This window comes from Ascidia mentula, chromosome 5 (genome assembly GCF_947561715.1).
Source record: "Ascidia mentula chromosome 5, kaAscMent1.1, whole genome shotgun sequence".
In the NCBI taxonomy this organism is placed as follows: domain Eukaryota; kingdom Metazoa; phylum Chordata; class Ascidiacea; order Phlebobranchia; family Ascidiidae; genus Ascidia; species Ascidia mentula.
The window spans coordinates 16,451,391-16,479,307 of record NC_138570.1 but is presented as its reverse complement, the minus strand read 5'-3'; the positions used below and the strand labels follow the sequence as shown (position 1 = coordinate 16,479,307).

The 27,917-nt window shown below is 40.5% G+C and overlaps 2 protein-coding genes across 2 annotated transcripts; one reads left to right on the top strand and one right to left on the bottom strand.

Annotated features, from left to right (window-relative positions):
* The first annotated feature begins 74 nt into the window (after nucleotides 1-74).
* Nucleotides 75-10,442, top strand: LOC145901449 (uncharacterized). Its single transcript, XM_082989140.1, has 21 exons — nucleotides 75-211; nucleotides 406-474; nucleotides 1,093-1,224; nucleotides 1,532-1,676; nucleotides 1,929-2,112; nucleotides 2,657-2,742; nucleotides 2,811-2,913; nucleotides 3,153-3,228; nucleotides 3,509-3,603; nucleotides 3,665-3,758; nucleotides 3,850-3,976; nucleotides 4,212-4,364; nucleotides 4,582-4,717; nucleotides 4,780-4,869; nucleotides 5,134-5,235; nucleotides 5,485-5,673; nucleotides 5,797-5,981; nucleotides 6,291-6,495; nucleotides 6,772-7,015; nucleotides 7,212-7,344; nucleotides 7,506-10,442. Exons 2-21 carry the CDS (start codon nucleotides 423-425, stop codon nucleotides 10,246-10,248), a joined length of 5,274 nt encoding a protein of 1,757 aa, XP_082845266.1. The 5' UTR covers nucleotides 75-211; nucleotides 406-422; the 3' UTR covers nucleotides 10,249-10,442.
* An 878-nt stretch (nucleotides 10,443-11,320) lies between these two features.
* LOC145901483 (uncharacterized) lies at nucleotides 11,321-27,666 on the bottom strand. Its single transcript, XM_082989182.1, has 8 exons — nucleotides 27,565-27,666; nucleotides 25,143-25,253; nucleotides 24,657-24,715; nucleotides 17,179-17,247; nucleotides 14,418-14,568; nucleotides 12,939-12,997; nucleotides 12,711-12,845; nucleotides 11,321-11,747 (listed from the first exon to the last, which is right to left on the bottom strand). Exons 1-8 carry the CDS (start codon nucleotides 27,587-27,589, stop codon nucleotides 11,490-11,492), a joined length of 867 nt encoding a protein of 288 aa, XP_082845308.1. The 5' UTR covers nucleotides 27,590-27,666; the 3' UTR covers nucleotides 11,321-11,489.
* Nucleotides 27,667-27,917: the final 251 nt, after the last annotated feature.

Below are 27,917 nucleotides of genomic sequence, written 5' to 3'. Positions count from 1 at the left end.
GCCCCGGGCACATCGAGCAACGTATCTGGCCTGGCAACTATCATCGCCACATACGACGATAGTCACAACACAGATTTATACGTCATTCGGCAAATAAGGACAAGTTTAATTCTTGCGTTGAAACAGAAGTGTGAAGAGATATATGGTATATGAGATTTGTTTTCGCACAATTAAGAATTACCAGACGAAAGTGAGAAAATTCATCTGCAGTGTAAGTGGAACATTGAGTGAAAACCTGTGTATTGTGTATTGTAACCTTAAGTCTAGCTATGGCACTTGTATGTATTTAAGAGATTTCGGAAAGTAAAGGTCGATAACAATGGACTGAGATTTGTGCTAGAAGCTTATTATAATATTAAAACACTATGACGACCGAAAATTATTTAATATTGATTACTTTTGTAGCACTGCTTGGCGACAAGATGTGGATTTACGTACTAGCTGCACTACTATGGCATTTCGCTTGTCAAGCAGGTATGTAGAATTTTTGTTTGCTCTGAGATATCAACACTTGTACACAGCGAAATAATAAAAGTAAATTAGGTCTTACAAGTCGAAACAGTGTGCGCTACTGTCTGTATGATTATCATGACTCTTTTGTTTCTATGTAAATTATGTTTAGTCTTGCAGTTTCTTTGATTCAAAATCGAACATTTATTTGACTAAACGTTAGGTTTGTTTATACAAAGTTTTACGATTTACAACAAAAGAACGTTTCAATTAGGTTAGGTTTAGAAGACCTTCGTTTCCTACGTTAGTTCAACGCTGATATTTGGTTGGTTTAAAAAACGTCGAAATAAAAATAGTATCAACGCTAATCTTTGAAAAAATGCAACCGGTAAAACATTTTTTGGTTCGATTTACGTTAATGAACGTTTCAACCAAAAGTCAACCTAACAAAAACGTTCCTTGCACGTTTGATGTTTGCTGGGTTCTTTGTAATTTCATATTAAAGTAGTTTACTGAAAAGCGGTTGGTAATGTAAAATATGCATAATCAAAACCTGTTTTAAATTTTTCCTTCCGAAATGTGACCGTTTTATTTTCGATATTTATGTCAGTAAAAACTATCTGTTTATGTTTATGTCTTCAGATGCGGCTTGTGTCGACAAAGGAGGCCCCAGTTTTTGCAGCCCAGCACTGCAAAGAGTTGGACAAAGATGCAACTTGCTGGAACCATATGAACTGGAAATGTGCAGGAAATCATGCCAGAAGTGCCAGACTTGTAATTACATGTTATTCGTTACAAGAAAGTAGTATTGCGCGTGCATCGATTCAAACGTACACCGGGGAGTGTAGTAGACGGTTTGACAGACGGTTATGTTAATATTCACAGTAAATGCTTTCAATTGGCATTTCCAGCGCGTATTTAAATGTGCAAGGATTTTTATCAGACCTGGAGCTTTAGAAATCGCCCAAATCCTGATTGACACATTATTCACAAATCGTTTAGCACAAAAAATAAAAAATCTCTCACCATAAAACCAATTAATTAATAGCGGTTCAAATTTGTTGACGATTTTTCTCCCCAGTACCTGCGTTCCCTAACCAGGGGAATAACCAACCTCCTCCATTTGCTCTTCCAAACACCCCGCGGGCTCCGGTGTATCCACCCCCAAACAACAACAACAACTTTGATATTAACAACATTAACAGTAACAACAACAACCAGAATCAGTAAGAACATAATAATTGTGTCCCTCAAAGTATTGGGTTTATTTCGTACGTGTGACATTTCAATCTGTTACGACATAAGGTTTGGTGTAGGCTTATTTTTGTGTTGAGAATGTTTGTCATGAGGAAAATGTTTTACAGTGTACTTGCTTCTTATAGATGTACGTAACTAAGCATAGATAACGGCACTCTCGTTTATTTGATTTTATTTCTATTTGAAGTTTCTAACTTTCTGCTGAATTTCCTCTTGCGTAGAAATGAGCCTGCTCCTGCGATTCCCATGTGGGCTGTGATCCTCATCGTCGTCTTTCTATTGGTTCTTTTCGTCGGAGCCACGATCCTCTACTTCTGCTGCAAGAAGAAGAGAAAGGAGAAAAAGATGGAGAAAAACCGCTTGCGCTTCCAGAGATCAAATATGTCCAACCAACACCAAGTGCCGGTATGTGAAACCCTTGACCTTTATGTAATTTTCGTTGCTTAAAAACATTGCTTGGTATCACTTACCAAGACCTTTATTTGCATTCTGCTCCACTTGGATTTGACTTATCATTTTCCTAATTCGCGCGATATCAGCGGTGCAAATGATTCGAAATCTTTTTCTGACAAAAAGTTTTAATAATTCGGAGTATATAATCTGGAGATTCCAATTCCGGATAAATGATGCTCTTTTGGCATCCGGATTTACTGCCTTACCCGTGCATCAGTGCGCCAAACCAAGTTTAAGTCTCACATTTATTCTCAACAACTATTCATAAATTAAATTCTTGCTCAACTGCATTGTTCCTTGCAACATTGTAAAATAGATTTTCGTTCAAACCTTGACGTTTTACATCAAATCCCGTTTCAGTTGCATGCTTTTCCTTCCCAACTACTTATAGATAGTAACTTCTATAACTTCTATAACATCGATTTACTAATAGCCTCTATGGCATACCAACAAAACGATCTTAATAACTCCATTTCCAACCTTCGTGTTTCTTTAGTACCCAACATCAATGTGGGGGGATCACCCATCAACCCAGGTTGAAGGTTGGACGAACGAGTGTTACGCGGAGGATGGACTTGCCAGGTAACAACTTGCTTACGATAAATATTTCCGTGAACAATGCCTTTTAACTGTCCTGTTTTCCTCGACAGGAATTCATACCTTCCTGGACAAGCGGACAACAACTCGACCTGGGTTCAAAATGACCTGCGGAAGTTAGAATCGACGACAAGACCCAACAACAGACACCAAACGGTGATGAAATGCTAAAATGTTTCAACAATGTTTTTTTGTGTTTAAAGCAAGAACCGGCACAATTTGTTGATGAATAAACCAACAAGCAGAATAGTTAAGAGTTACGAAACAAAGATGTAACATCTGCCAAAATAAAATTAAAACACCTTGACTGTGGAAATTGTTATACCACGTGATCGCCAATCTTATTTAGAAAGATGCCCTTTTTTTCCAAAGTTGATTGTAATTGTTCATTACAGCAAAAGAACGTGAATTTGGCCCGAAATCACAGCGAAACTTTGAAGAGAAAAGCCCCTCCTCCACCCCCTGCCGAAGGTGACCTTGACGTTGAGTAATAACTTGTTCTATTAGAAACATGCATAGCTCCCGATAAAGTTTTATAAATATATTATGTGATGAGGACAAACAAGAAGAACGCCATTACGATATACAGATTATGAAAATAATATAATGCATGAAATCAAGGCATCAGTTTTTGCTGTTTTGTAACAATGCCAACACGTATTGATGATTGCATAAATAATTGCATTCACTTACTGATTTTGTTTTACATTTGGAAGGAGTTTGCCTAATTGACTTTCTTTAATTTCTGCAGAACAAACCTATGAAAACTTACCGATACAAACGGATGAGCAGAAGAAACAAACACGACGTGCGCCACCCCCACCTCCCCCGATTGAACCCGAGGACGTAAGTACGACGTATACATAACAAAGTTGAAAAATCTTAGAAGTGTTTATCCATAAAACAGGACCACACGACAGGAGTTTCCCTAAACAGCGAGCAAATAAATTTTCGCAGCTTGCCTCCCATCCCAATGCAGGAACATCTACAACGAAATTCAGGTGGTTTTAAAAGTTGCGCTCTCAGAATTTTAAAAATATATGGATTAGGCACAAAGTTGACAGTAAAAAGTTAATTAATTTGTTCTGCCAGATATGAGAACACAAAGCCTTCATCCAACCAGCAACTTACCTCGTACGGTGTCTGCTGCGACATCTACCGGAACGCAAACTCGAAACGCGCAGACAGGTGGTGTCGCTAACGATCAAGTCCAGGAAAGGTAAATATATGTTACATCGGTCAAACGCTCGACCGATATATAAGAAGAAAACCTGATCGGGATTCGTGGCCAGGATATCCTGTTTTCGAATCTCGATGTGGTTAAAACACATACACATATGAATGTAATGCATGCATATCTTCACTTTGGAAACATAAAACAACATACTTTGTGTTTCTAATAAATGAAAACAGAGCTTATTTTACTGACAGCAAAAATGCGATTTCTGATTTAGCAGCTCCGAAACGGATGAGAGCAACACCAGTCATCATGATCAGCGTCATCCCAGCCACGTGGACTCCGAAGCTTCTGGGATAGTGAGCGTACTTGGAGAGTGGATGGAACATTTAGTGGCTCAGAAATCAGAGTTGGAGGAATATTATAACAAGTAAAAACATACGTCTTACCTGAGTTTTGCTGCATGAATGGCGGCAAAGTATTGCAAAAAACTATGTTTTGTTTGAAAAGATTACAAGAGCAAAGTATTCGATCCTATCAGGCTTATTTCAATAGAATGAATATTGTATCCGTGTTCACAACACAAATACTCCCAAAAATTCCTTTGCCTCAATGTGTTACCACGATCATTTTCGTTGCTGTCATAGACTGACTGGTTACGTCGACGCTATGGCCATCCAACCCGCCGATAGTGTGTCGAATGTGGGGGACAACGATCAGGGATTTCCCCCCGATAGCCACCTTCATCCAGCCTACATGAGGAGCAAGTCATTAAATCAAATCGTAAGACGCATGAGTTATCTTTTATTTGCCGCTGAGCGCAAAGTTTTCTTATGCTGTTGCAGCATTCGCGGGAATTGGGATTCCCGGATCCTCCAGAGTCTCTCCGCGATGGTTGGGAGGAAGATCCGCAAGACATACGGAGTCAGAAAAAGGTTGGTTTCAAGTCTATGATTTTAAACTTCATACTTTTTATGTTTTAAATACGTACCAACACCGCTTTTTGCGTTAAGTAACGCTTTGTTTCTATTTTACCTGTGGCAGTTGTAGAATCTGATGATGCTTTTTGGACGAAATATATTTTTCTAAATACCAATAAACTGAGCTGTATGCAAGACCGCTGTATTGGAATTAACATAGAAATACATATTTTTAAATTTTATATTTTATATTGCTGTTCATGTCAACACTTGTTTTAGGTTGTCCACGATTTGAAGCATAAACTTGCCGAACTGGAAGGTTTGCTCCAAAACGCGCGAGAATTCCAGGATGATGACATCACTGATACTAGCACACAACAGGTGTTGATCAAAGTTATATCAATTCTGTATAGTAATGCAAAGTGGTCCCTATTGCAAAAAAATGTTTATTTACTTCGTCATTGCTATACAGCAGACCTTTGTTAAACAATCCGTTTTTAAACGACAGACTATAGCAGTTTATGTTTTTGTAATTCTTGTTACAATACTTGAAGTGCACTGTATTATCTTACATGCAATAAAGCAAAAAAAAAACTTATTCACTTCATCCTGGATTTTTGTTCTGTTTAGAGTGTTTTCGACGAACCCCAACCAGTGTATGATTTACCGCCTTTGGCATCGCCCCCAAAACATTCATTGAGAATTCAAACCGGTCCAAGGATTCCATCCCGCCATCAGGAACCTAAACACGAAGAGAGACAAAAGATGAGAAGGTCGAAAACTTTACCAGCACGCAAGTCTCGGCGGATTACAATAAAGGTAGGATTGTGGGTTGTCCTGCAAACGACATGTGGCCCTTCAGCCCAAAAGGACCCAATGTTACACTAATGTTACGGCCCAATCAACAAACTATGTATATAATAAATAAATTAACTTATTTAGGCCCTGCTGATGGAAATGGAAGAGTTCGACACAAAAAGATACTTCTCAAAAATTAAAAAGATTCTTAACGTTGCTGAACAACACGTATCCATGGCAATGAACGAGAAGATGACGGACACGGTGACGTGTACAAAGCTAGTACGTCAAATTCATCACGTCATGCGTGATGTCATCAATCCCGGGCTGTAAGTAACTTCTGCTAAACTTTTTTGTTGCTTGATTTTTCCAACTCTTTAATGAAGTTGAAAGTGCTGATTGCTTCATCAACTGCTCATCTCAATGCACATATATTTACTTTCGTAGTATATATAAGTAAATATGCCCACATAAGCAGTAAAACTAGGCTAAATAAACTTCCGATGGTTTTTATCAAGAAAAGGACAGTGATAGCGTTTCAAATGTCAATTATTTGATTGTAAATAAGTAAACAGCAATACACGGACTGATGCAAAACAATTTTTGCACACAAAAACCATCACTATACCAAATTGCAGACAAACTAACATCCTCCTGGCTGCACAAGCCGCAAGCAACCTTTCATTCAAATTTTCGAGAAGCTTTGCATCCGATCAACAAATTTTATCAAGAAGCAACCGCAAGGACGCGAAGGAATTTCGCGAGAAAATTTGCTTGCTCATTAAACAACTGCTTGAGATGTCACTGCAACTTGACAAAAACAGGAACTCATTGGGAAAACAAGTAAGTCGAAATACATCAATGAAAAATGTTTATTCGGTAGGACGGTATTGTAGCCAATTGTTGCCCAATCTCGGCCCCCTTTACCACCTCTAAAGGGTAGAATTACAAATTAAATGGTAGGTTAGTATTAACGAAATTTGCTGCAATCACCACCTTGGTCAGATGGGCATAAATTGTTGAATTATTAGTGTGAAGTGCAGGTGTTCTTCTTTAATACGACAAAGTCCTACACAACGCCCAATTTTGTAACATATATTTTGCAATTTTCTGTCGAAGGACATCGCTTCGTTTGTAGCTGCTTTCACACAACACGCCCTCAAAACTATGGAAACATGCTTCAGCCTGGTCTGCACCTTCGCGCGAGGGAAACCCCCCACTGACGTCAGAACCACCCCGGTAGCCACTCTGCGACGCCAGAGCGAAGAGAGTGCTTCCATACCGATTAAAAATGCTCTTACATCCGGGGACATCGCAAAACTAAACGACGGACTTGCAAAACTCGAGCAGTTACTTAAGCTCGGTAAGTATTTCATTTTTATTTCAATCAATCTGTTCCATTGGCACGCCTGCTTTTTGTGCCAAATGCAATATGCCTGGCAGCAACAACAACACAATATTTCATTTACCTTTAAACACTCTGGGGATAATTGTGTAAGCTGCATACTGATGGCAACTGTTTCGGCTCCACTTTACTTATCATCCTGTTTTTTTGACAGGCAAAATTCCGGAACTAGCTTCATCGCCACCAAGCGGCTACTGCTCAAGACACAGTCGCCAACTGGATGGCGATAGTGATGCAGATTCAACTATCAGTTGTGGAAGCGACTGCGAAACAATGACGTGTTTAAGGTAAAAAGCCTTGAACTTATTGCATTGCCAGAACTAAATATATTACCTCCATATTACATCGAAAGCGAAAGCAAGCTATATCAGTATGGCACAATCGTAACAGGCATTTGCTGGCAGCTTTCTGCACGTTTCACACATAACAATAAAAAGTTCTTTTGTAGCTGCTCCACTTGCGCTGCCGCCTACGACACCAACTATGACAGTTACGCACCGAGAAATCCCTATTTGTTTCCCGGGGATCGCACACAAACTCATTCAAACCCACCACCTCCTCAACAAAAGGTTTCAAGGCCACCAGAGGTCGACCCATACAGTAGACCTTCAACCAGGCCGCGAAAGGATAACAGCCTACCTGTACTTCCTACCCGAGAAGAACCCATGTACGCTGAACCGGTTGAGGATCGTCCCAAGAGAACTCACAAGATAGGAGGGGATCGCAGGGCGGAGGAAGAAGATGATGCACACCACCAACTTCTCCTGGCAAAGTATCTTAACGACCTCTTAAAGTCACAGGAAAGGGGACCAACGTCGTATCCTGGTTTTCTCCCATTACCCCATGGTGTTGTAGCGAACACTGCTCCTGAACCAAGGTCACTTCCCGGTGGTCCCGGCAAACGTCGGTCAAAACCCCCCAAAGTGAATGTTGTTCGCAATCCAAAAGAAGGAAAAGATCCTAAGGACGCTGACAGAGACCCAAAGAAAAGAACGAAATCGAAATCTCAATCGAAAAAACCGAAGAAAAATAAATCCGATCCCAAGCAAATATCTGCACCGAAACCAGAGTCAGGAAACCCCGACAAAATCGCTGGTGACCTCAAGCAAGCTCCGGAACTTCCCACGCCAAATACGAAGTCACCAGAAGTTGAACCAGTTGATGTAACCGAAGATATTCCTGAAAATAAACAGGACGATACACTAGCCGATGAGACGCAAAATGAACCTGATAATAAACCAAATGATGCGCCAGAAAACGAACCAGAAGACAAGCCAGAAAACGAACCCAAAGATGAACCTGATGATAAACCAGATGATGCGCCAGAAAACGAACCAGAAGAAAAGCCTGGAAACGAACTGAAAGATGATCCCGATGATAAACCAGATGATGAATCAGAACATGAGCCTGATGATAAAACAAATGATGAGCCAGAAGATGAGCCAGATGATAAACCAAATGATGAGCCAGAAGACAAACCAGAAAACGAACCAGAAGATGAGCCTGATGATAAACCAGATGATGAGCCAGAAGATGAGCCAGATGATAAAACAAATGATGTGCCCCAAAACGAGCCTGATAATAAACCAAATGATAAGCCAGAAGATGAGCCAGATGATAAACCAAAAGACAAACCAGAAAACGAACCAGAAGATGATCCTGATGATAAACCAGATGATGAACCAGAAGACAAACCACGTGATGAGCCTTATAATAAACCAGATGATGAGCCAGAAGATAAACCAGAAAACGAACCAGATAAAGAGCCTGATGATAAACCAGATGATGAGCCAAACGATAGACCAGATGACAAACCAGACGACAAACCAGATTATAAGCCAAATGACAAACCAGAAGACAAACCAGATGATGAGCCAAATGATACGCCAGATGATGAGCCAGAAGACGAACCAGACGACAAACCAGATGAGGAACCTGATGATAAGCCAGATGATAAGCCAGATGATGAGCCAGAAGATGAGCCAGATGATAAACCAGATGATGAACCTGGTGATAAACCAGATGATGAGCCAGAAGACAAACCAGATGATGAGCCAGAAGACAAACCAGATGATGAGCCAGAAGATGAGCCAGATGATAAACCAGATGATGAGCCAGAAGATAACCCTGATGATAAACCAGATGATGAGCAACAAGATAAACCGGATGATGAACCAGAAGACAAATCAGGTGATGAGCCAGAAGACAAGCAAGATGATGAGCCAGAAGATGAGCCAGAAGACAAACCAGATGATGGGCCAGAAGATGAAGCTGATGATAAACCAGATGATGAGCCAGAAGATGAACCTGATGATAAACCAGATGATGAGCCACAAGATAAACCAGGTGATGAGCCAGATGATAAACCAGATGATGAGCCAGAAGACAAACCAGATGATGAGCCAGAAGACAAGCCAGGTGATGAGCCAGAAGACAAGCCAGATGATGAACCAGAAGATGAGCCAGAAGACAAACCAGATGATGAGCCAGAAGATGAACCTGATGATAAACTAGATGATGATCCAGAAGACAAACCAGATGATGAGCCAGAAGACAAACCAGATGATGAGCCAGAAGATAAGCCAGATGATAAACCAGATGATGAACCAGAAGACAAACCAGATGATGAGCCAGAAGACAAACCAGATGATGAGCCAGAAGACAAACCAGATGATGAGCCAGAAGATGAACCAGATGATAAACCAGATGATGAGCCAGAAGACAAACCAGATGATGAGCCAGAAGATGAACCAGAAGACAAACCAGATGATGAGCCAGAAGACAAACCAGATGATGAACCAGAAGACAAACCAGATGATGAGCCAGAAGATGAACCAGAAGACAAACCAGATGATGAGCCAGAAGACAAACCAGAAGATGAACCAGAAGACATACCAGATGATGAGCCAGAAGACAAACCGGATGATGAACCAAAAGACAAACCAGATGATGAGCCAGAAGATGAGCCCGATGATAAGCCAGATGATAAACCAGATGATGAACCAGAAGACAAACCAGATGATGAGCCAGAAGATGGGCCCGATGATAAGCCAGATGATAAACCAGAGGATGAGCCGGAAGACAAACCAGAAAACGAACCAAAAGATGAGCCTGATGATAAACCAGAAGATGATAAACCAAAAAAATCGAAAGGATTTAAATTACCAAAAATCTTCGGTAAAAAAAAGTAATTGCGTTGCTGTGAATGTATCTTTGTTTTAATATTTATCAATAAACGCTTCGTTTGGTTTCAAATCATCGAAAAGTGATTAATGCGCTGAAAGTAACTTGACACAAGGTTGTTTGAGGCAACAAGTAAACATGTTTCATAATTTTTTATACCGACGCATTGGCAAACAAACCGAAGGCGGTTGTCGAGAAGCTGATCGGGAAAATTCACATGTAATGCTATAACGATTTGTATTGTCTTTGACAACTAAGCGATTTAATGAAAAATATTAGGTTCTGATGGTTTTTCACTGTAATACAACTACAAACCGTTGTTCTTGTTTGTCAAAAACCAATAGTTGGGGCTTGCGACCAATGATAGAGCACTAATATACTTCGATGCGTCTACATTAGACACCAAGCATGAGCGTCAAGTTGCACGGTGGAATGAGAATATATGAACGGGTAGTTGCTTGGGCGAATTTGCAGATGAAGTTTTGGGCACTTTTCCAATGTTTTTGGTCAGAAATTAAATTGATGGTAGGTGGAGTTGAAAGTTTAGTCAAAAAAGCAGGCAAAATTGCTGTCCGAAGATGTGCTTGCCTGTCAGAATTATTCTAAAATAAGGACCTATATGGCAATTAAACCAAATAAATTCTGTTTTCAAGGTCTTCCGCAATAATGCATCTGGTGACTGTTCCACTTCTTTCCCAATGACCGTTGATGGGTCTTGCGACTTACATAGGGACCTAATATTTTTCAAAATTTATAAAAAAAAATTGGACCTTTTGAACCACAATAGATGGGATACTAAAAAATTGATATTTCTGTAAAATCCAATTGCATATTTTATTGCTTTTTACCCCAAATAATGTTCAACAGGAACAGATCAAATGCCCCCATTTCCCGACGACAATCATATTTTAATAGAATTACCAATATGGGTCCTTAACCTACCTGACTGACAGCACTGCGCAATTTTTCCGATAATCGTGGATTCATTTACGCGCGAAATAATATTATCTGCCAATCAAACAACTGCCAGTAAAGTAATAATTTACCATTTGGCGACACAAGTGAGCGATTTTTGTGTTAGCACTTTGGACTTGTTTTTATTACTTGTGAAACCAAAGTTGGCAAGCTCGACAATGCAAGGTCGAAATGCAGAGGTAGAAAGTGAAGTGAGGTGATTAAAAGTACTGAAAGCAAAAAGTTTAGGCACGGAGGAAAGAAGATGCAAGATGGTGTTTAGTTCGAAGTTTTTTTACATTCTCGTTTCTTGGGTAACGAGATTAAGGTGAAAGCTCTCCCCTTCAAATGGGACAATTCCCTTTTCCAAAACTTCAAGATCTTCTGCACTCAGCTCCACCTTGTGGACGTCATCCTCACTCTTTATGTCGCCAGTAGGTGGTGTAGAGAGCTCTGAAATTTGCGTGTATTCCAGTGCTGGGTTGTCGGCCCCAACTGACTCGGCCGATGCTTCCACTTCTAACCTCTTTTTTTTGTCGTTTTCATTCGATTTCTACAAAAAAACATTATGTTCCAAACGCAAAAGTAAAATAGTCAACAAAAGTAGAAAGTTCAAACTTTTGCCAGGCGGTTGCAAAATACCCTGTACCAAAAAGAGTTTGTGAAACAAAACAAGCATTTTTGCTTTCTGAATCGTAATGGCGGCTTTATCAGCGAAACGCAGGGTCAGGCGATAAGATAAAGTGAAACCTTGTCTTTCTTGTGCCCAAAACGTCACAATGCTTTTTGTTATCGGTTTTCAAAGCTGGCCCTTTTTTCGATGCTTATCCGTTGAACGAAAACAATCCCATGAAGATATTGAAGCTAAGAATTCTCTTTCCCATTCAACAACAGTGGTCCAGTGTTTTTTTCATTTAAAACGTGAAAATCGTATTGTTTGGTATCTCTGGCAAAAGCTTTTCGCTGGATTGGAGCCAGTTTCTCTGGCCTGTGTATGAAGGGTAGCTGTTAAAACAGGGGATATACGCGACTGATTTCCGACTATTCGGGATTTAAAGCTTAAATGTCGGTTGGTTGTATTCCGTGCTAACTAAACAAAAGGATTTCCTCTTTTCTTTTCATTTTGCAGCGCAATCTCGTGATTGCCAAAAGGGATTTAAAACCCCAGACTGCATGGTTGTAGAAAGTGTGCAAGGTACACTTTTGTTGTGCAACAAACTGCTGGGTTTGTAAACAGATCTCGGTTTTACCTGTCGTCCTGCAGGATTCAGATCCAGTGGTCGTATCCTGTGGTTACGACGCCACGCCTACTTTTTGTTAAGCTACAATAATCCCATACAAACTATAAAATTGGCTTTGATCCAGCTTGGCTGCAGTGCCTAATACCCTATATTAACGTGCACAGTGCACACTTTAACCTAAGCATGTTTGTTGTGGGTTAACTAAACCATAACAGGCAAAAGTTTTAAAAAACAATTGTTTGTTCCTAAAATTTTTTACTTTTACGTTTACCAACCTTTCTGCAACAGCAATAGGTACACAGACACAGAGCCGCCAGAATTACAGCACAGACCACCATTAGCACAATCCAGAGAGGTAACAGACGTTCAAACAACGAACCGCGCTTCTTGCATACGTACGTGCAGACAGTCTAAAAACAAACCATTACGTTAGTTGTCCAAAAGTCACCTCACACTATTCCACATGGCTTTGGAATCGATTAACAAGACACAAAATTTCTTACCACATTTTCTGACGGTTGGTACGTAGGATTGCAAATATCATCCAAGTGACATTTTGTTCCTGCATGAAAACAAACTTATTTACATCTTTTGTTTTTAACGCTGACTCCAAGTATGTTATCAGTTATTAGCCAGCAGTGAATCGTTACGGATGCCAATGGGGTTACTTCCACAATTTATTTGGCTGGACTTGTCCAGGATGTCGCATATACCATATGCTGCAACACGTATCCTTTATTAGCCACAATTCGAACCAACAATAAGCGTTTATTTGCACGAGAAATTATCCACAAACAGACAAAGAAATAGAACGTCTGTTTATCGCACGTCCCCCAAAAACCAAATCGATTTTCACCGCCCAACGTCTGCTGTGAGTTTAGGCTTCGCTATCGATTCGCTCTGCCGATTTCCAAAGCGGATGTTTGTGACGTCATAATTGAATTGAAATCGGCAGAAGAGTGGGGGGAATATTTAATCAAAGCCGATGGAGACGTTTCCCTGGGGGTTTTATTGCATTTTAAGGGATGTGGCGACTTGGATGTTGCAGCCAATTTAGAATGGCCACTTTACTCAAAGCATTTTGGACGAAGCTTGGCGTTTGGCTTGTTCAGTAAACCTCAAAGACCATTTTACATTGAATGTTTGGCGGTTGGGAGATGTTCAAACAATTGTCTTCCTTCAGCCTTTATTTCTCAAATATTTAGGCACCAAACCCCTGCTAGCAACTATATAGAAATATAAAATTTTGGAAATGAAACGAATTACTCTTGCCTAGTACACTTGTTTGATCAAGACAGGTTTCTGACTACATTTTAAATGAATAATGTTCCTGCATCGGTGAAAATGCGACGATTCTCTTTGTTCTGGTTGCAAACTTGCGAACGCGTAACGCAATGCCATGTGAAAAGGGTGCTGTGGGTCGTACCACCACCAAGGTCACCGTGATACGACGAGGCCAAAATACAATAGAAATCCGAAGGGGTCAAGGTTGGGGAATTCTTTCGCTGGCAAGCATGGTATTGGGAGCAAGTTCATGACTACGTATACACTGATCATAGCAACGCCGCATTGTGATGGTTGCATGTGGAACAGTCGGGTCGCTCGTTAGTTGTAATGGTTAATTAACGGTCTTTGTCTAATTAACGAGCAGCCATCACATAAATATCGCTCGACCTTGCATTAAGATTGATCGTACACAGCAGGCTCAATGGGACGTCCTCTACATAAAAGGTCGAATAGCCCGTGCCTTCCGCTGCCAATGCATTACTCACGTTTGGTTGCAGCGCCCTTACGCAATATAAACTCAGATCATGTTCGTCGATAGCAAGAATGTGCCATACCAGTTTCCCATTTCGCATTTGATCAACTCAAACGTAGCAGCAGCAATATATTTTTCACCCACGCCCCCATAACACCTACCAGCAATACGTAATGGTCTACGCCCTGTTACGTCATGGAACATGCATTGTTAGGTATTTTACCACAGTGTGCAGAAAGCTTGACGATGTCGCAGATTTCCAGCGCCGGTTCGCACTCAACTGTGGAATTGGTCACATGACTAAAGTGACAGTTTTCGTTGATCTCCAATAAATTTTCCGATGCAACACAGTGGCTTTCATCTCTCGTTTTGTTCTGGTAAAAAAAATGATATTTTTAGACGAAACAAAAAGTTTCGGTATCAGCATTCGTGTGATTGAATTATAAGCACAGCTTATAATCAACCGCTTATTATTTGAACTGATTTCTAAGAAAATATTTCTTCGATATTGATTTTTATACATCTATAAATTGAAGTAATTGACTTTCTGCTGAACATTGGGCGAATTTCTTTGCTCAACAGCTTTCGGTTTGTTGTCGAAAGCCTACTCAAGCATGACAACATAAGACAACCGATCCAGGTCAGGGCGTATGTGTGCAACAAGGAGAGGTGTGTTTAATGAAGCGGAACCTCCATTAGATAGAGTTGTTGATCTTGCGCAGCTGGAAATGGGAGGAGATTCACTTTATCAGGCGTGGGGTAGGCCCTCTTGAATTTTGCTGACGATGTTAACTACACAGAGTTCTTCTAAAGTTTCACTCACCAATATACAAGGAGTAATAAGGATACTGACAACCACAGGCCTCGTACACCCTTTGCGCCATAGCTTTTTGCTTTTGTTTTTCTGTTGTAGAATTATCCCCGAGCTCACAAGGTGCGAATCATCAAAGAAAGCGGTTTATTACTAAGTGTGTGAGCTGCGAAAATGTTGATGTCAGGAACCAGTTATTGTGGGAAAATAACGCGGGAAAAAGTTCACAAAGTCATTATTTTGTCATGAACATTTTGCTGGACTTTTTTTTTCAATCTCGTAATTGGATTTTGTTTAAAATCTTCTACGTGTTTTAAACCCATATTATAACTGCTTTACAAAAGCGAGTAAGATGTTCCAAATAAGGAATCAAAACCTAGACAAAAAACATCCTGGCTTTCCCGAGAAAACGAGTTTTTCGTCACTTTGGCACGCGTCTGCCAGGGTAGATCCACAATAGTTGGAACAGCTGTATGTTAAACCAGGAAGTAAAATAAAGAATGAAAACGCAAAGGCAGCTGTGAAACTTGGAGATAAGACACGACATGATGAAAATGGCTTGGCACAAGAGTGGGAGTTTCGAGCAAACGGACAAGGCGCATATTTGTTCATGGGCGTAGTGTTGGCGAAGCAAAGGAAAGCTTTATTGAACTGATGTTTACTTTCACTTCGGTTATGATGTGTGACATGTTTCGCCCTTCCGCCCTTTAACGACATTTTTTTGTTCGATCACAATAGCGGCAGTCGTCACGTGACCACTTCCTATTTTCAACACTTTAAAAATGTGTACGTTTGACACCAACAGTCGCTGCGTAACAACCACCATGGAAACATATTGAATTATTTTGAAACCTTGGCACAGCCGGGTGCTTTTCCGCCATGGAATTCCACGTGGCACATGCCATCCATACATGGCCCGGCGATCCGCATTTAATTAAACTTTAAAAACTCAGCCAGAAACCGGCATGTGACATATCATGAATCAGAAATAAATCAGAAGGTTTGTCAGAAGTATTAAATCACGTGATAGGAACGACTGTGGTTACGTCATCAGAAGTCGCAACAGCCTCTTACAATCACTTGGTTTGATTGACAGGCCAAACTTGGTGGGAGTTGACGCAGGTTTTAATGTCAATCTGATACATCGCGCGGTCAAACCAAGAAATTCATCAAACGAAGTCGAATTTAAGCAAAGACTTAAAGTAAATACATTTGCGATAAAAAAAATAGAAATATTTTTATGGTCGTGCTCTTTTCTTTGAGTAAAACGTACACACAAATATCGTGCGGTTGTGATTTACTGTGGCAGTGTTGTAGCCAAGCACTCGGATTTTAAACGACTCTTCCAACAGATAAACGACCCATTCGACTTTTTTACAAAAAAACTTCTATGGAAATCAGAGATCTGGTCGCTTTATTGTGTTGTGCAATTATACTTTTTACAATAACTGTCCACAGAGACAAATCCACTACAATCATTTACTAAGGTTGTTAGGTCGATCCAATTCCATAAACATATATTGCATCCAAACGGACAAATTTTGTGTGGATGCAACGGAGACTCACACGCATATGACGTGGATACGACTTTACATTGCACAAATTAGAAAGTAACCACAAATTAGAAAAGTGCATAATGGCTGCGGCGATCCACTCTCACTTGCGGGGACACAGACGACGTGCGGTTCGATCGTTAGTGTCTTTGAATAATTCATGACAAAGTGGGGAAAGCAGCCGCATGGGTGTTTACATTTTCCTGTTTTGCTGAACGCGATTTTAAGACAACTGGAGGTTATGGTTGAAGTTGGACGACCACTTGAAGCTAACTAAACCCTCACATTTTATACCCATACTGCAAACGATTAATATATGTATACCAATGGTTCCTAACCTTTTTTCTATTTCAGCACCCCTTGGACATAACCAACCAATTCTGGTTCCCCCTTCTATTTTAATATATTTAACCGTATCAATTGCTACAGATGTAATGTATTTATATAAACAAACTTAATGATTCAGCATCCACCAAACCCCTAAAGGTACAGATCTCGCACTCCTGGTTAAGAACCAAACATAGCAGGTTTAGTTTGCGAGCACAAGAGGTTTTTGTGCTGGCCTGAGACATTTCTTTAATAGTTTTGACCGAAAAAGTTTAGCAAACATAAAAACTTACCAGAAGAAAGCAAACTTTAATGGATTCTTTGCCATCGTGTACACAACAGTGCGAAAAGTTATCGCTGACCTGAAAAACATGAACAAAAGATTTACAAACAACACCGCACCTTTTCAGAAAAGCAGGTACATCAGTTTTAGACCTCGGGTCGTGAATCACCCAATTGGAATCACGAAAATGAGGCGATTATATTTTTGAAAACACTGAGGAGTGAATTAAGAAGCAGCAAGGCGTGTAAATAGCTTCGTATTGTGTGGGAGGATGACTGCTATGGCGGTTGCGGTTGAATGAGCAAAACGTACAAAACTTAAATGCGAACATTTAGCCCAAGGCTCTTCCCTGCTACCGCGTCACTCAAGAGTAATTTTTTCATTACGTGTCTATGTTAATATGGATCATTACGTAAGTGCAAGTTTTCTTTAGAAGTGCTTAGTTGGTGCGTTTTACAGAGAATCGTACTTTGGGAAACATTCCATAGGCGACGACAGCACTCTGAAAACATTATCCGTTTCGGATCCAGGCGCATCCGTAACAACCGGTATGATTTAACACAGTAATTCGCCTTCTTCTTCACTAAAAAAAACGACCTTGTTTACCCTCCGCACGTTGCATGTACCTGACAACATCTCTGACACCATGTCAATCCGCTGAGGTGCTGCGATTACGTCACCTGTGATGACGCAGACGAGCACACATTCAGGAGTGGATCGTCATGGTGCCAAAATTGTTGGAACAGGCTTGGATGTGCGGAGGCAAAACTCGCCATGATGGCAGCAAACGTTGAAAGTTACCCTGGGTTTAGTTGTTTAAAAACGTAACAGCATTCCAACAAAACAGTAATTTTCTGAATTTTCGACGACTTAACCAAAACACATGATAAATAGCGCATAGAAAAGTCACTAGCGAACAATATTTCAGTGAAAAACATGTAAGGTAAACTGAGAACACGCCAAACGGGTTGGATCACTCTGCATTCAATTCTTCTTGGCGAAATGTTTACACGCACGAGTCACTTCACAGGTCCCTATAACTGCTTGGAGTGCGCAATCACAATTGTTGAAAGCATGTTCGCTGGTACATACTGGGAATGTGCAAAGGAATACAATCACTACAACATAGTTGCGTATGTTGTCTTTACTGTATTATGTGCAATAAGAGATATCTGGTCTGCGATATGTTCACAGTCATTTTATATTAGATAATCACACATTTTTTTTATACCTTTGTCAAATGTGACTTGTTCTTTTTGGAAAGGCAGACACAAAAACTAATTTCTCATGTGAAACCACCAACACGACCACACAATAATTAAAACAAGTGAATCAGCCTCATCACGAGAAAAACCTTGTTGGTGGAAAACCCACAAAAACTTTTTGTCTGACTAAACTTTGCGCACGTCACACTCACAAGTCCTGTCACCACAACTGACTACACGACAACCCGACCGCTTGGCTAAATAAACCTGGTTTCCACGGTAACGGGTCGTGTGCAGGCCCATCTGGGCAACGGGTGGGCAGGGACAGGCAGGGCCAAAAGTGTCAGGCGTCGTTGTGCAATAATTACCCGACAACATATCATGAAGATGGCATCCTGACAACACTCCAAAGACACGATAGAATCATGTGCCGACCTGCTGAGATCATTCGATCACCCGCCCCGCGTTTATTAAATCTGCAGGCACCGTCGCGCTGTTCGCAATACTCAGTGTGCTTTCTGAAGTGGAATTATTCGTATCTCGAGGGTGCTTGGTTCTGGCAGGTGGTCGCCAGCACAAGAGCATTAAACCAATTCGTCGTTATATTCAATTGTAAGAACCCTCGTTCCGCGCGAAGCACAAAAGCGGAACCCCATAACATGTTTGCCAACAACGCAAACTACGTATAATTTTGAACCTCAACCGCCAAAACCGACATGCTACGTTCGTTACTCAACGGTCTGGATACTTCAGCGGCAAAACTGCTGTGTAGGCAAAGTGAAATTACCTGCCTAAACCCCTGCCTAAAATCAAACCGAGAAATCAGCACAATTTTACTTATCATATATCCATTCAGGCGTCAATGTAAACGTGCTTGTTTAAACGTGCGACGCTATCCCTGTCTAAGCTCGCCTTGACTTGCACCCCAGCATGTCAGCAAACTACCCGAAAGCTTTAGACATGCTTTACGACATGACGTCTTGCCTACCCAAGTTTAGAATGATGAGGAAAACGTGTTGCAATCCTTGTTTAAACATCACGTAGCAAATAGTTTCCACATTACGTCCCGCACGCAGAGGCAATTTAAAACGCCTTTAAATGAACAGATTAGCCTATGTCCTGAACGAACTTTTGTATTACATTCTGTCTGTGTTTTCACTGCAGAGTTATTGCAACAGAATTTGAACAACAAATTTGTCACGTGTTGATTTCGCCACGCAGTCGTCACACGAACGTGTGGGGGAACCACAAAAATTTCAACCAGCTATGATGTCAGTTATGTTTTTATGTACGGAAAGTCCTTGGCGGTTGAGCTTGCAAAGTCAATTAACGGACTGTTTATTTATCTGCATTTGGAAATTTAGCATTACCAGATTGCAAGTTAGATTCAATTCGCAATCGACAGAGCAATACTTGGACATAGATTTACACACGTGATTGGGTCCAGTTGTGAAATTCCTGGCGTATCAAATTTCACATGACCCCGTGTTGACGTGGATGTGACGACTTGGCGGCTCTTTGTGTAGTTAGGAGAAAATCTCGGACTTTAAACCGGCAGGAGAACTCGTTTCAATAGCGCACGGGGAAATTTATAAGCAATGTGGAGCCAATAATATGAATTTGTGTATAAGCTGCAGGGGAAATTTATGTTTGCTTCGCTTTTTGGGTTGGTGTGAATTACCAAATCCAAGATCTTTCCGTATTAATAAAGCAGCAGAGAAAATTTCCAGAGCCGGAGAAAAAAACACCATGGTAAGATATACGAAATCAAGTCAACGTTTTAACTACGAGCATATGGCCGCGTGATTCGACCCTTCAGAAGCGTGACACACATGAAGTCGGACGCAAATTGTGCCGGAGAAAGAAGGCCCGGTGGGAAATGATTTGAGTTTTCTCGTCGCGGGGTGGAGATAGGCCTGGCCACCGATGACATGCGGTTCTTGCTAGGCAGCTGCTGTCCGTAGTGCCGCCGGGTCCCCAATACCGGCTGCCTATCTGCCATCAGATTGTTTACACACGGCTCAGAACAGAGAAATTTGATTACGATCGGTCCAGATCTCAGCCACTTTTGTGTTCACCTGTAGGGAACCCAGTATATTTTTACCGCTTGTAAGTTAACCGTATAAGATTTGGTTCGTTCGTTAAAATGACGATGTTTCCTGTGGTTTGTAACGACATAGAACACATTTCGCCGATTTAAAAAGGTTTGTCCTTGAACAGTCCAGCAAAAACGATTGCATTTCAATGATTATAATTCAACAAGTTTACGAGGACAACCATACACTAAGATTCATTGTTAATACTCTTCACTCAACAAAATGCAAAGTTTAATACGATAAATCAGCTGCAACGTCGTTATGCTAATGTTAAAAAGAAAAATAACTTGCTTTTTTTATCAAGCGGTACTTGGTTACTGATTGTTACTTTTATGTAAGCAAAATGGAGACAATAATATGATTTCTGTGAGCTGCAGACAGATGGCCACTGTTTCAGGCTATAAGGTGATTTTCATGTGTAAAGCACGTTTTGGGAAATTGCGCTTCTCACTTCCGGGAACTGTAGCCAATTATCGACGAGATATCTACCTGCCCTTCAGCCGAAAGATGCGCAAAAGTCGCCTCTATCTTACTTTGTAGCCTCTCTGGCTTAAGACCTAACTTTGGAAATTTGTCATGAGCCAGCCTAGATTCACAAACGTAATACAACTGCACTTTCACTTTACTTATGAATGCCAGGGACCATATCTCTTATCTGGTTCCAACGTTTGACGTCGCTTTAAAACAACACGCCCGTGTTGACTATGCAAACATCTTTAAAGACGCCACCAACCAACCACCATCATATCGGGGACATATCGTACTTGGTTACTCATACGTTCAACCAAACAACGGCGTTTGTTATACACTGGTGATATTAATGGTCAGGTAACCATGGGACAGTATATGTCGACAAGGGCCGTGAGGATAGTGCTCTTAGTTGGTAGCGTTGGTAAAATTAAGCATGGCGCCGAATTACTTCCGTGAAGCAGCCATCTGTCGCACGCGCGGACAGGCATCAGTGCAATTTAACTTAATTAAACGCAGTCACAAACAACGCCGCAGTTTCCCGGGCTTCCATCTATTCACCGCTACCCATTCGCTCCATCAAACAATTGGGACATTGATGGTTTGTGGAAGGCCGCAATGTTAATGGTAAATATTACATGACATCCCTTTTTAGAGACACAATGACAAAATTTACCCAGCCTTAACCTCCAGTCAATAAGCAAACTGGAGGTTGTGGAATAGTTGATCATGTTGAATATATATTAATATCGCCAATATTACCCACATCAGCTCGGTCCATTCCCTGGAGAGAAACGAATTTATTGTATATGCAGTTCCTCTGCCTCACAACACACACACACACACACACACACACACACACACACGCACACACACACGCACACACACACTCATAAATTAAGCCTCATACAACTGACAGTTTTTTCTTTTAACAAACGAAAACGAATCAATACACACATTCTGTAAACCCAACCAAGAATTGACCCAAAGAAACACATTGAAGCTATTAAGTAATTGTCATGGTTAATTTAGTTGCAGGCCCAGCAGTAAAGAGCAAAACTCTTTTAAAAATTGTGATCGTTATCCTAAATAACGTGGTGTACCTCAAACGTCACCGTTTAAAAACCAAAGCAGAGATAGTGGTGATAGACAGGCTGCTTGTAGAGCTACGATGCTTTCATAAAAAGCAAAGGCCGTCGTTGTGGCGCCACTGTAGTCTCTACTGGGAAGTATTAAAACGATGACGTATTGATGTTAAAAGTCACGTGATCAAGTTAAAGGTCTACTCCGTATCTTGAGCGGTTGTCCGAGTCGATGGATAAACTGATATATTTGGGATTTTAAATACATCAGCAGTTGATTGAGTACTATTCGCCATTGCATGAGCAACTGGATACGAAGTTTTAAAAAGTGCTTTAACGCGGGCAAATATTATTAAATAAGTCCAGCTCAGTTGGGGCGTTGAAAAAATGCATTTAACAACGGGTTTGGGTGTGTACACGTTAAAGTAGGAAACGAATGTTTGCTGTGAACTCGTCGACACAATGAACTGACGACGGAAACATTCTATTTCCATTGTCCCACGCGGCAGCCGAAAGTAATTGCAATAAAATGTAACTTTCGCCACGCTGTAAAACGAAGATTGAGAAGAGACAGTGCATGGCACCAAAATTGCGAAAATTGGACGAAATTGCCTCCCATTGACACGACATCAAATGTGCCAGGGCGGTGCGCGGTTTCCTGCAACATCAAATAGAGCCGAACCGCACCGGATGGGTCGTAAAGCTGGACGGTTAATTTTTGACTGTGTGACCCCGAAAACATGAATCAATATTTCTCAAATCTGTGACATTTACAAATATATGGGAATACACTTGAGGTCGACTAACATTTGGCTCGTATCTGGTATATGTTAATATCTATCCCCATGCAAGTCAACAATATGTACAGCATTGTGCTTTATAACAATTACATCTTTCATGCAAAGATCTAACGTTTTGGCACATTCAACGACCTATATGCTGTATTGATCATACTGCTGAGCTGGCACTTCGTTCGACACCAATGGAAATATGATAGGTAAATATGCCTTAATTTGCATTAATGTCTACGTTGGAACCATATGTGACCTATGATATGCAAATACATCGCAAAAGCGTAAATGTCGCTTACAGCAGCAGACAAAAAACAAAAGATCAATCTAATGTCAAACCATGTGGCATTTTACGCAACTCGATTACAAATACAACGTTTACATTTCAGTGATTCTGCGCCGATTTAGTCGAAGCAACAAATAACCCGCGATAATGGAGACAATTTTATAGATTGGACAGATGACAAAGACAGGGTGTATATCTATCTATATATGGATAAGGGCATGTCAATCATTGCTGTTATAGATGGAGATGTATTAAACATCCTTCCTCTAGCCAAGTATCTTCAACCAGGACTTCGCTCTAGGCAACCTTTGAAAGGCGAATGACAGCAATTTGATGCCGCGCCTTTTTCTGCGAACACGCCACTATAGAAACGACACATTTGAACACGTAAAACCTGCAAACGCCTCGTTCTTTAATCAAGCCTTTGAACAGGAAAACGCGCGATAGTTTTGATCCCAAAGGCGTTTATAGAACAATCATACCCGAAATCTTCATGACAATTAATTCGCGAGCGCAAATGGTTTCAAAACACGAAGTTCATATCAAGAGACCATGATGCGTACTTGTAAACACTTACCTTTGACCACTTTCATTCTGTCAATCCTTTTAAGGGTGACCTCTGCACGGTTCGCAAGACAAAGGCGACTTCGATGCACAAGCGCTTGCTGGAAGGGACTGACAGTAACACTGCGCTTTGCTCATGGGCGTATGCCCTCTATCTAGGGCTAACAACTGCCTTTTTCCCCAAGCGCTCTTTGATTACGTCATCTAAATTGCGGTTTAGGGGATTTTGCGTGCGTTAACAGCGCCAGATCAAACGGTTGAAGACCAAACAGCAGCAAACCACAATATGTGTCGTGCTGTCTGCACAACACAAATCGCTGAAGGACAAACTATTGCTTCAGCGGTGAACCAGAAAAAATCGAACCCAAACTTGCGCAACGCCCTGTCGCATCACAAAGGACGTGCGTTACGTCACCGCGCCCCGCCCATCATGCGCGCATAGGCAAAGTGCAAGTTAGGCATTTAAAACTAATTGTTACGTCACAAAGCATGAGCGGTTCCTCGTGACATAGAAGTGGAAATGCCGACGAGAAGTTCTGGAATTGTTTTAAAGACCATAATCCATCACGCGCAAATAGTCAAAGGTTGAAACGTTTCAGCTTTGCATAAGTCCATATGGCTTCGAGAAATCGTTGTCAGGGCATGTACGAAACAACGAGATTAAGCGTTTTATGGCGGTTTGCAAAAATCGAAACAAAATATACAAAAATATGTGAATCAATGCATTGACCAGAGATCCGCTATCGGTCAGGTGCAACAAAATAATGCAAAAGTCTTTAACGCTTGCATGTAGCTCATCCTATTTGGACCTATTACTTGTAACCTTCCCTTAAATTGTCTTTCATGAGTTAGGTGCTACTGGTTAGGATTAAAAGACATGTTGGTTGCGCCAAATGTTGTACAAATCCCGCGTAACAGAGATTTGGACAAAAAAATACGAAGACCAAATCTAAACCGAATTTTAGGCAGGCTCATGGTTTGAATAGCAATACTTACATTTGCATGTGTGGTGGTCTCTATTGTGGTGGTGCTTCCTGCTGCTGATAACGTCTGCCCTGAAAATGAGCAACAGGTGTTGGTGCGTTTTATGTGACAGCAATCTGCAGGAGAAATCGGATATCTGACTTTACACAGAGTTGTCACGCCACGCTACTGTTGCTTAAGATGTTGTTTTGGAAAAAATATCAAAACATGTTTCGTTGGTCTAAAGCATAGGTGTACAACACAGGGCACGCATAACAAATGGAACGCGGGCCGATTTTCGCCCAAAATGACAGAAAATATTTTTAAGTGTGATCCTCAAATGAATGTTGTTTAGATCTAACAACGTTCAATTACGAGGTTTTGCCACACTCATATTTGGCGCGCGAGCAAACGGTTGCCAACAGATACAACCGAAGCAGTAGGAAAAGCAATTCTCGCTCGTATTTCATTCACGAGTCTAAAACATGAAGTATTTTTTACCATGAAATATTCAAGTACCTGCATCGGTTGTTTCATTGTCGACTTCTGGTTGTAGAAAGGTGCTGTTTATTTCAACTCCATCTGTAGTTTGAGCCACTGCCACACCCACAGTTGTCATGAAGACAATAGCTGAAAGCAAACGTTTTGAACCAACTCAAATCGTTGTGAAGAAGATTATTTCACATGCCGAGTGGAGGGGAACCCAGATCTTTGTTTCAAAATTATGATAGTTTATAAACCAATTGTCTGTATAGGATAAAACAAATTGTTGGAACTCTTTTGTTCTTGTTCCAATTTGACCGAAAATAGTGAACGGTTTTCTGTCGAATGAAGGAGAATTTTAGACACCCGTGTATCCATTGACGTGCAAAGTGCGATTCAAGAGAAAAATAACTTACAATGCGTTTCAATCGTTAATGTTTGGATAATGGGCAACGCTTTTTGACTGACAAAACATCATTTTAAAAGTCATTTGTGGCCGGAAAGTGGGCAGGCATAAAATGAAGTTTCATTGTTCGTCTCAAATAAACTTTTCCCAATATCGTAGAAATCGATATATTTTCAAATCGTAAAGACGCGGCACTAAATTTGAAGTAACAATTTACATACAAGGTGTGTGTGGTTACTAGTTGTACAAAAGTGTAGCATGGTGTAACTAATATAAATAGAAAATAATACCATACGTCGAGGCTTGTAGCTAAATCTGGGCACAGTTATGCAAGCAAATGAGCATCTCTTTTCGCCAGAAATAAATGTTGGATAATTTCTGAATGCAAATACACGTACGCTTCACCCTAAATGCATAAAAGTGAATGTGCGTGGTCGCCAGATTCATCTAACATCTTTATTGGCAAACCGGCTCCAACACCAACCAAACGTTTACATCTAGGTTGAAACATCCCGGCTGCCCTGTGCAGTAAGCCATCATTGAATTAGCATCGACGTGACGAGTGGTAAAGTCTTGGGGCGTCTATAAATAATGCAGTGCCCAAATGAAAGCGACCCTGCCCCGGAAGATTTGGGGAAAAACAATCAATAACTTTAGGCATCGCGAGCTTCAGTAAGAAACAATTGAAAATCTTTGGTCCACTTTTATAAATTATTGATGTCTCTGTCCCTAGAATTTCTGTTTTCAGAGCAGGCTGCGAAAAAAATATGACGTAACTTTCCGCTTTCTGCTGTATGGTATAATTAAGATCTAATCCTGTACTTGTTTAAAATAGCGCTTAGCAGCGTTTTGCTGCAAACTAAACCACATACTTTGCTAGTAATGTACAATGTAAAATAATGTTAAAACACACCAATCAATTAAATGACTTGTAGGTGAAAAAATCTGGCAATATAGTGCAGTGTTTTAAAAAAATTTAGAGTGATTTTCGATGTTTTGCAATGAAAAGGGTTTTTAGACTTTTTACCCATTAACGAACTTAATTTTAAAAGGCTTTCGTCCTCTAAAATTGTGTTTTATTGCTGTAATCTAAAAAGCTTTTTCCAAATTCGCAGGCAAAATGTAACGAATAGTACCACGTCCAAAACCAGTAACTTATATTAACACCTGACAACAACTAAAATTAATTCAACTCATGCAACAGACATAGATTGTTAATCTCAATAGACGATCAAAACTTCCCGGCAATTTTTAATACATTATGCAGCCTTTAGCCCAACGTTCATTCGTCAAACACGAACATTAACATCCGCGCATAACATGCAAATCGTTTCCAATTAGTCAAAACTGCTGTATTTCATTTTTTGTATTCCATTAACGTCACCAACCAAGGAAATGCAGTGGTAACATTGTTTTAGGTTTTGACTATCTTTATTGTGTGTTATATACAGAAATTTTGATTGAACGCAATGCTAATGTAATCGTTGATCATATTTTTATCTTGCCATGTGACCCATGTGCCTTGTGCAACAGGCGTAATTGTTTAGACTATTTTAGATGTTAGTTGTCTTGTAGTTATTTTTACAAGGTCGTCATCAACTCTGGGTTATTTGTGCACGAAACGTGATCATGTTTTTCTATCGGCTTTATTATAAACTGGAGTGAACGGGAGAAAATTCTCAAGCTTGGCATGGGTGCAGTCGGCCAAGAACTCGTTCAAACAGTTTGCCTGCTGTCGCTCGGAACTGCTTGCATACCTTAGCAACACTATAGTGCTTGTAAGCACACTAGTGCCCACTACAGGATAACCCAAGAAAGTTTGCAACATAAAAATCTATGTGGCATGCAAGCCGATTGAAACTATTTATCACAGCATTATGTGGATAAAGGTGCGTCTTGTCTAGTTTAAAAGAAGTTTCGATTCAACAACAATACCTTTGCAAAACAGCAAGGTAGTCTAATTTATAATGCAAAATGCCTTTCGATATACAAACCATGTTTCTTTCTGCAACATAACCGTTACCTTTCTATGCTGTAAACTACGTTCCTTACCTATTATCACTCGTAGTAAAGTCATTTTGGTGCTTGAATCAAATTAACCAGCATGTGCGTCAGAAACCAGATTACCAAATCTAGGAAAAATTTAACTTTGTATCTGTAAAAATTAGTCATTATATTTTGTTCTCTTAGCACATTTTAACACTTTAGTCAACTACTGTTCTTTTACTGTCAGCACGAGTCTAGTAAAACAAGCAAAAGGGAACCGTTCATGAGAAAAACATCGATGTTTGGCCTCGCTACTGCAGCAACAATGGTGGCATTCTTAACGCAGCGGAGTCTTTTGTGACGTTATAATAGTTTTGCACCCCGCAGTTAAAGCTCCAAACCGGGACAAGTTGAAAAGA

What these genes read in the sequence shown, in the direction of transcription:
- LOC145901449 (XM_082989140.1), top strand. Translation starts at nt 423, where the DNA reads ATGTGGATTTACGTACTAGCTGCACTACTATGGCATTTCGCTTGTCAA. An exon ending in AACAACAACAACCAGAATCA is followed by an intron (nt 1,677 to 1,928) that starts GTAAGAACATAA and finishes CCTCTTGCGTAG; the next exon opens with AAATGAGCCTGCTCCTGCGA. An exon ending in CCAACCAACACCAAGTGCCG is followed by an intron (nt 2,113 to 2,656) that starts GTATGTGAAACC and finishes GTGTTTCTTTAG; the next exon opens with TACCCAACATCAATGTGGGG.
- LOC145901483 (XM_082989182.1), bottom strand. Translation starts at nt 27,589, where the DNA reads ATGACTTTACTACGAGTGATAATAG. An exon ending in CAATGAAACAACCGATGCAG is followed by an intron (nt 24,716 to 25,142) that starts GTACTTGAATAT and finishes GCTCATTTTCAG; the next exon opens with GGCAGACGTTATCAGCAGCA. An exon ending in TTAAAGTTTGCTTTCTTCTG is followed by an intron (nt 14,569 to 17,178) that starts GTAAGTTTTTAT and finishes TTTTTTTACCAG; the next exon opens with AACAAAACGAGAGATGAAAG.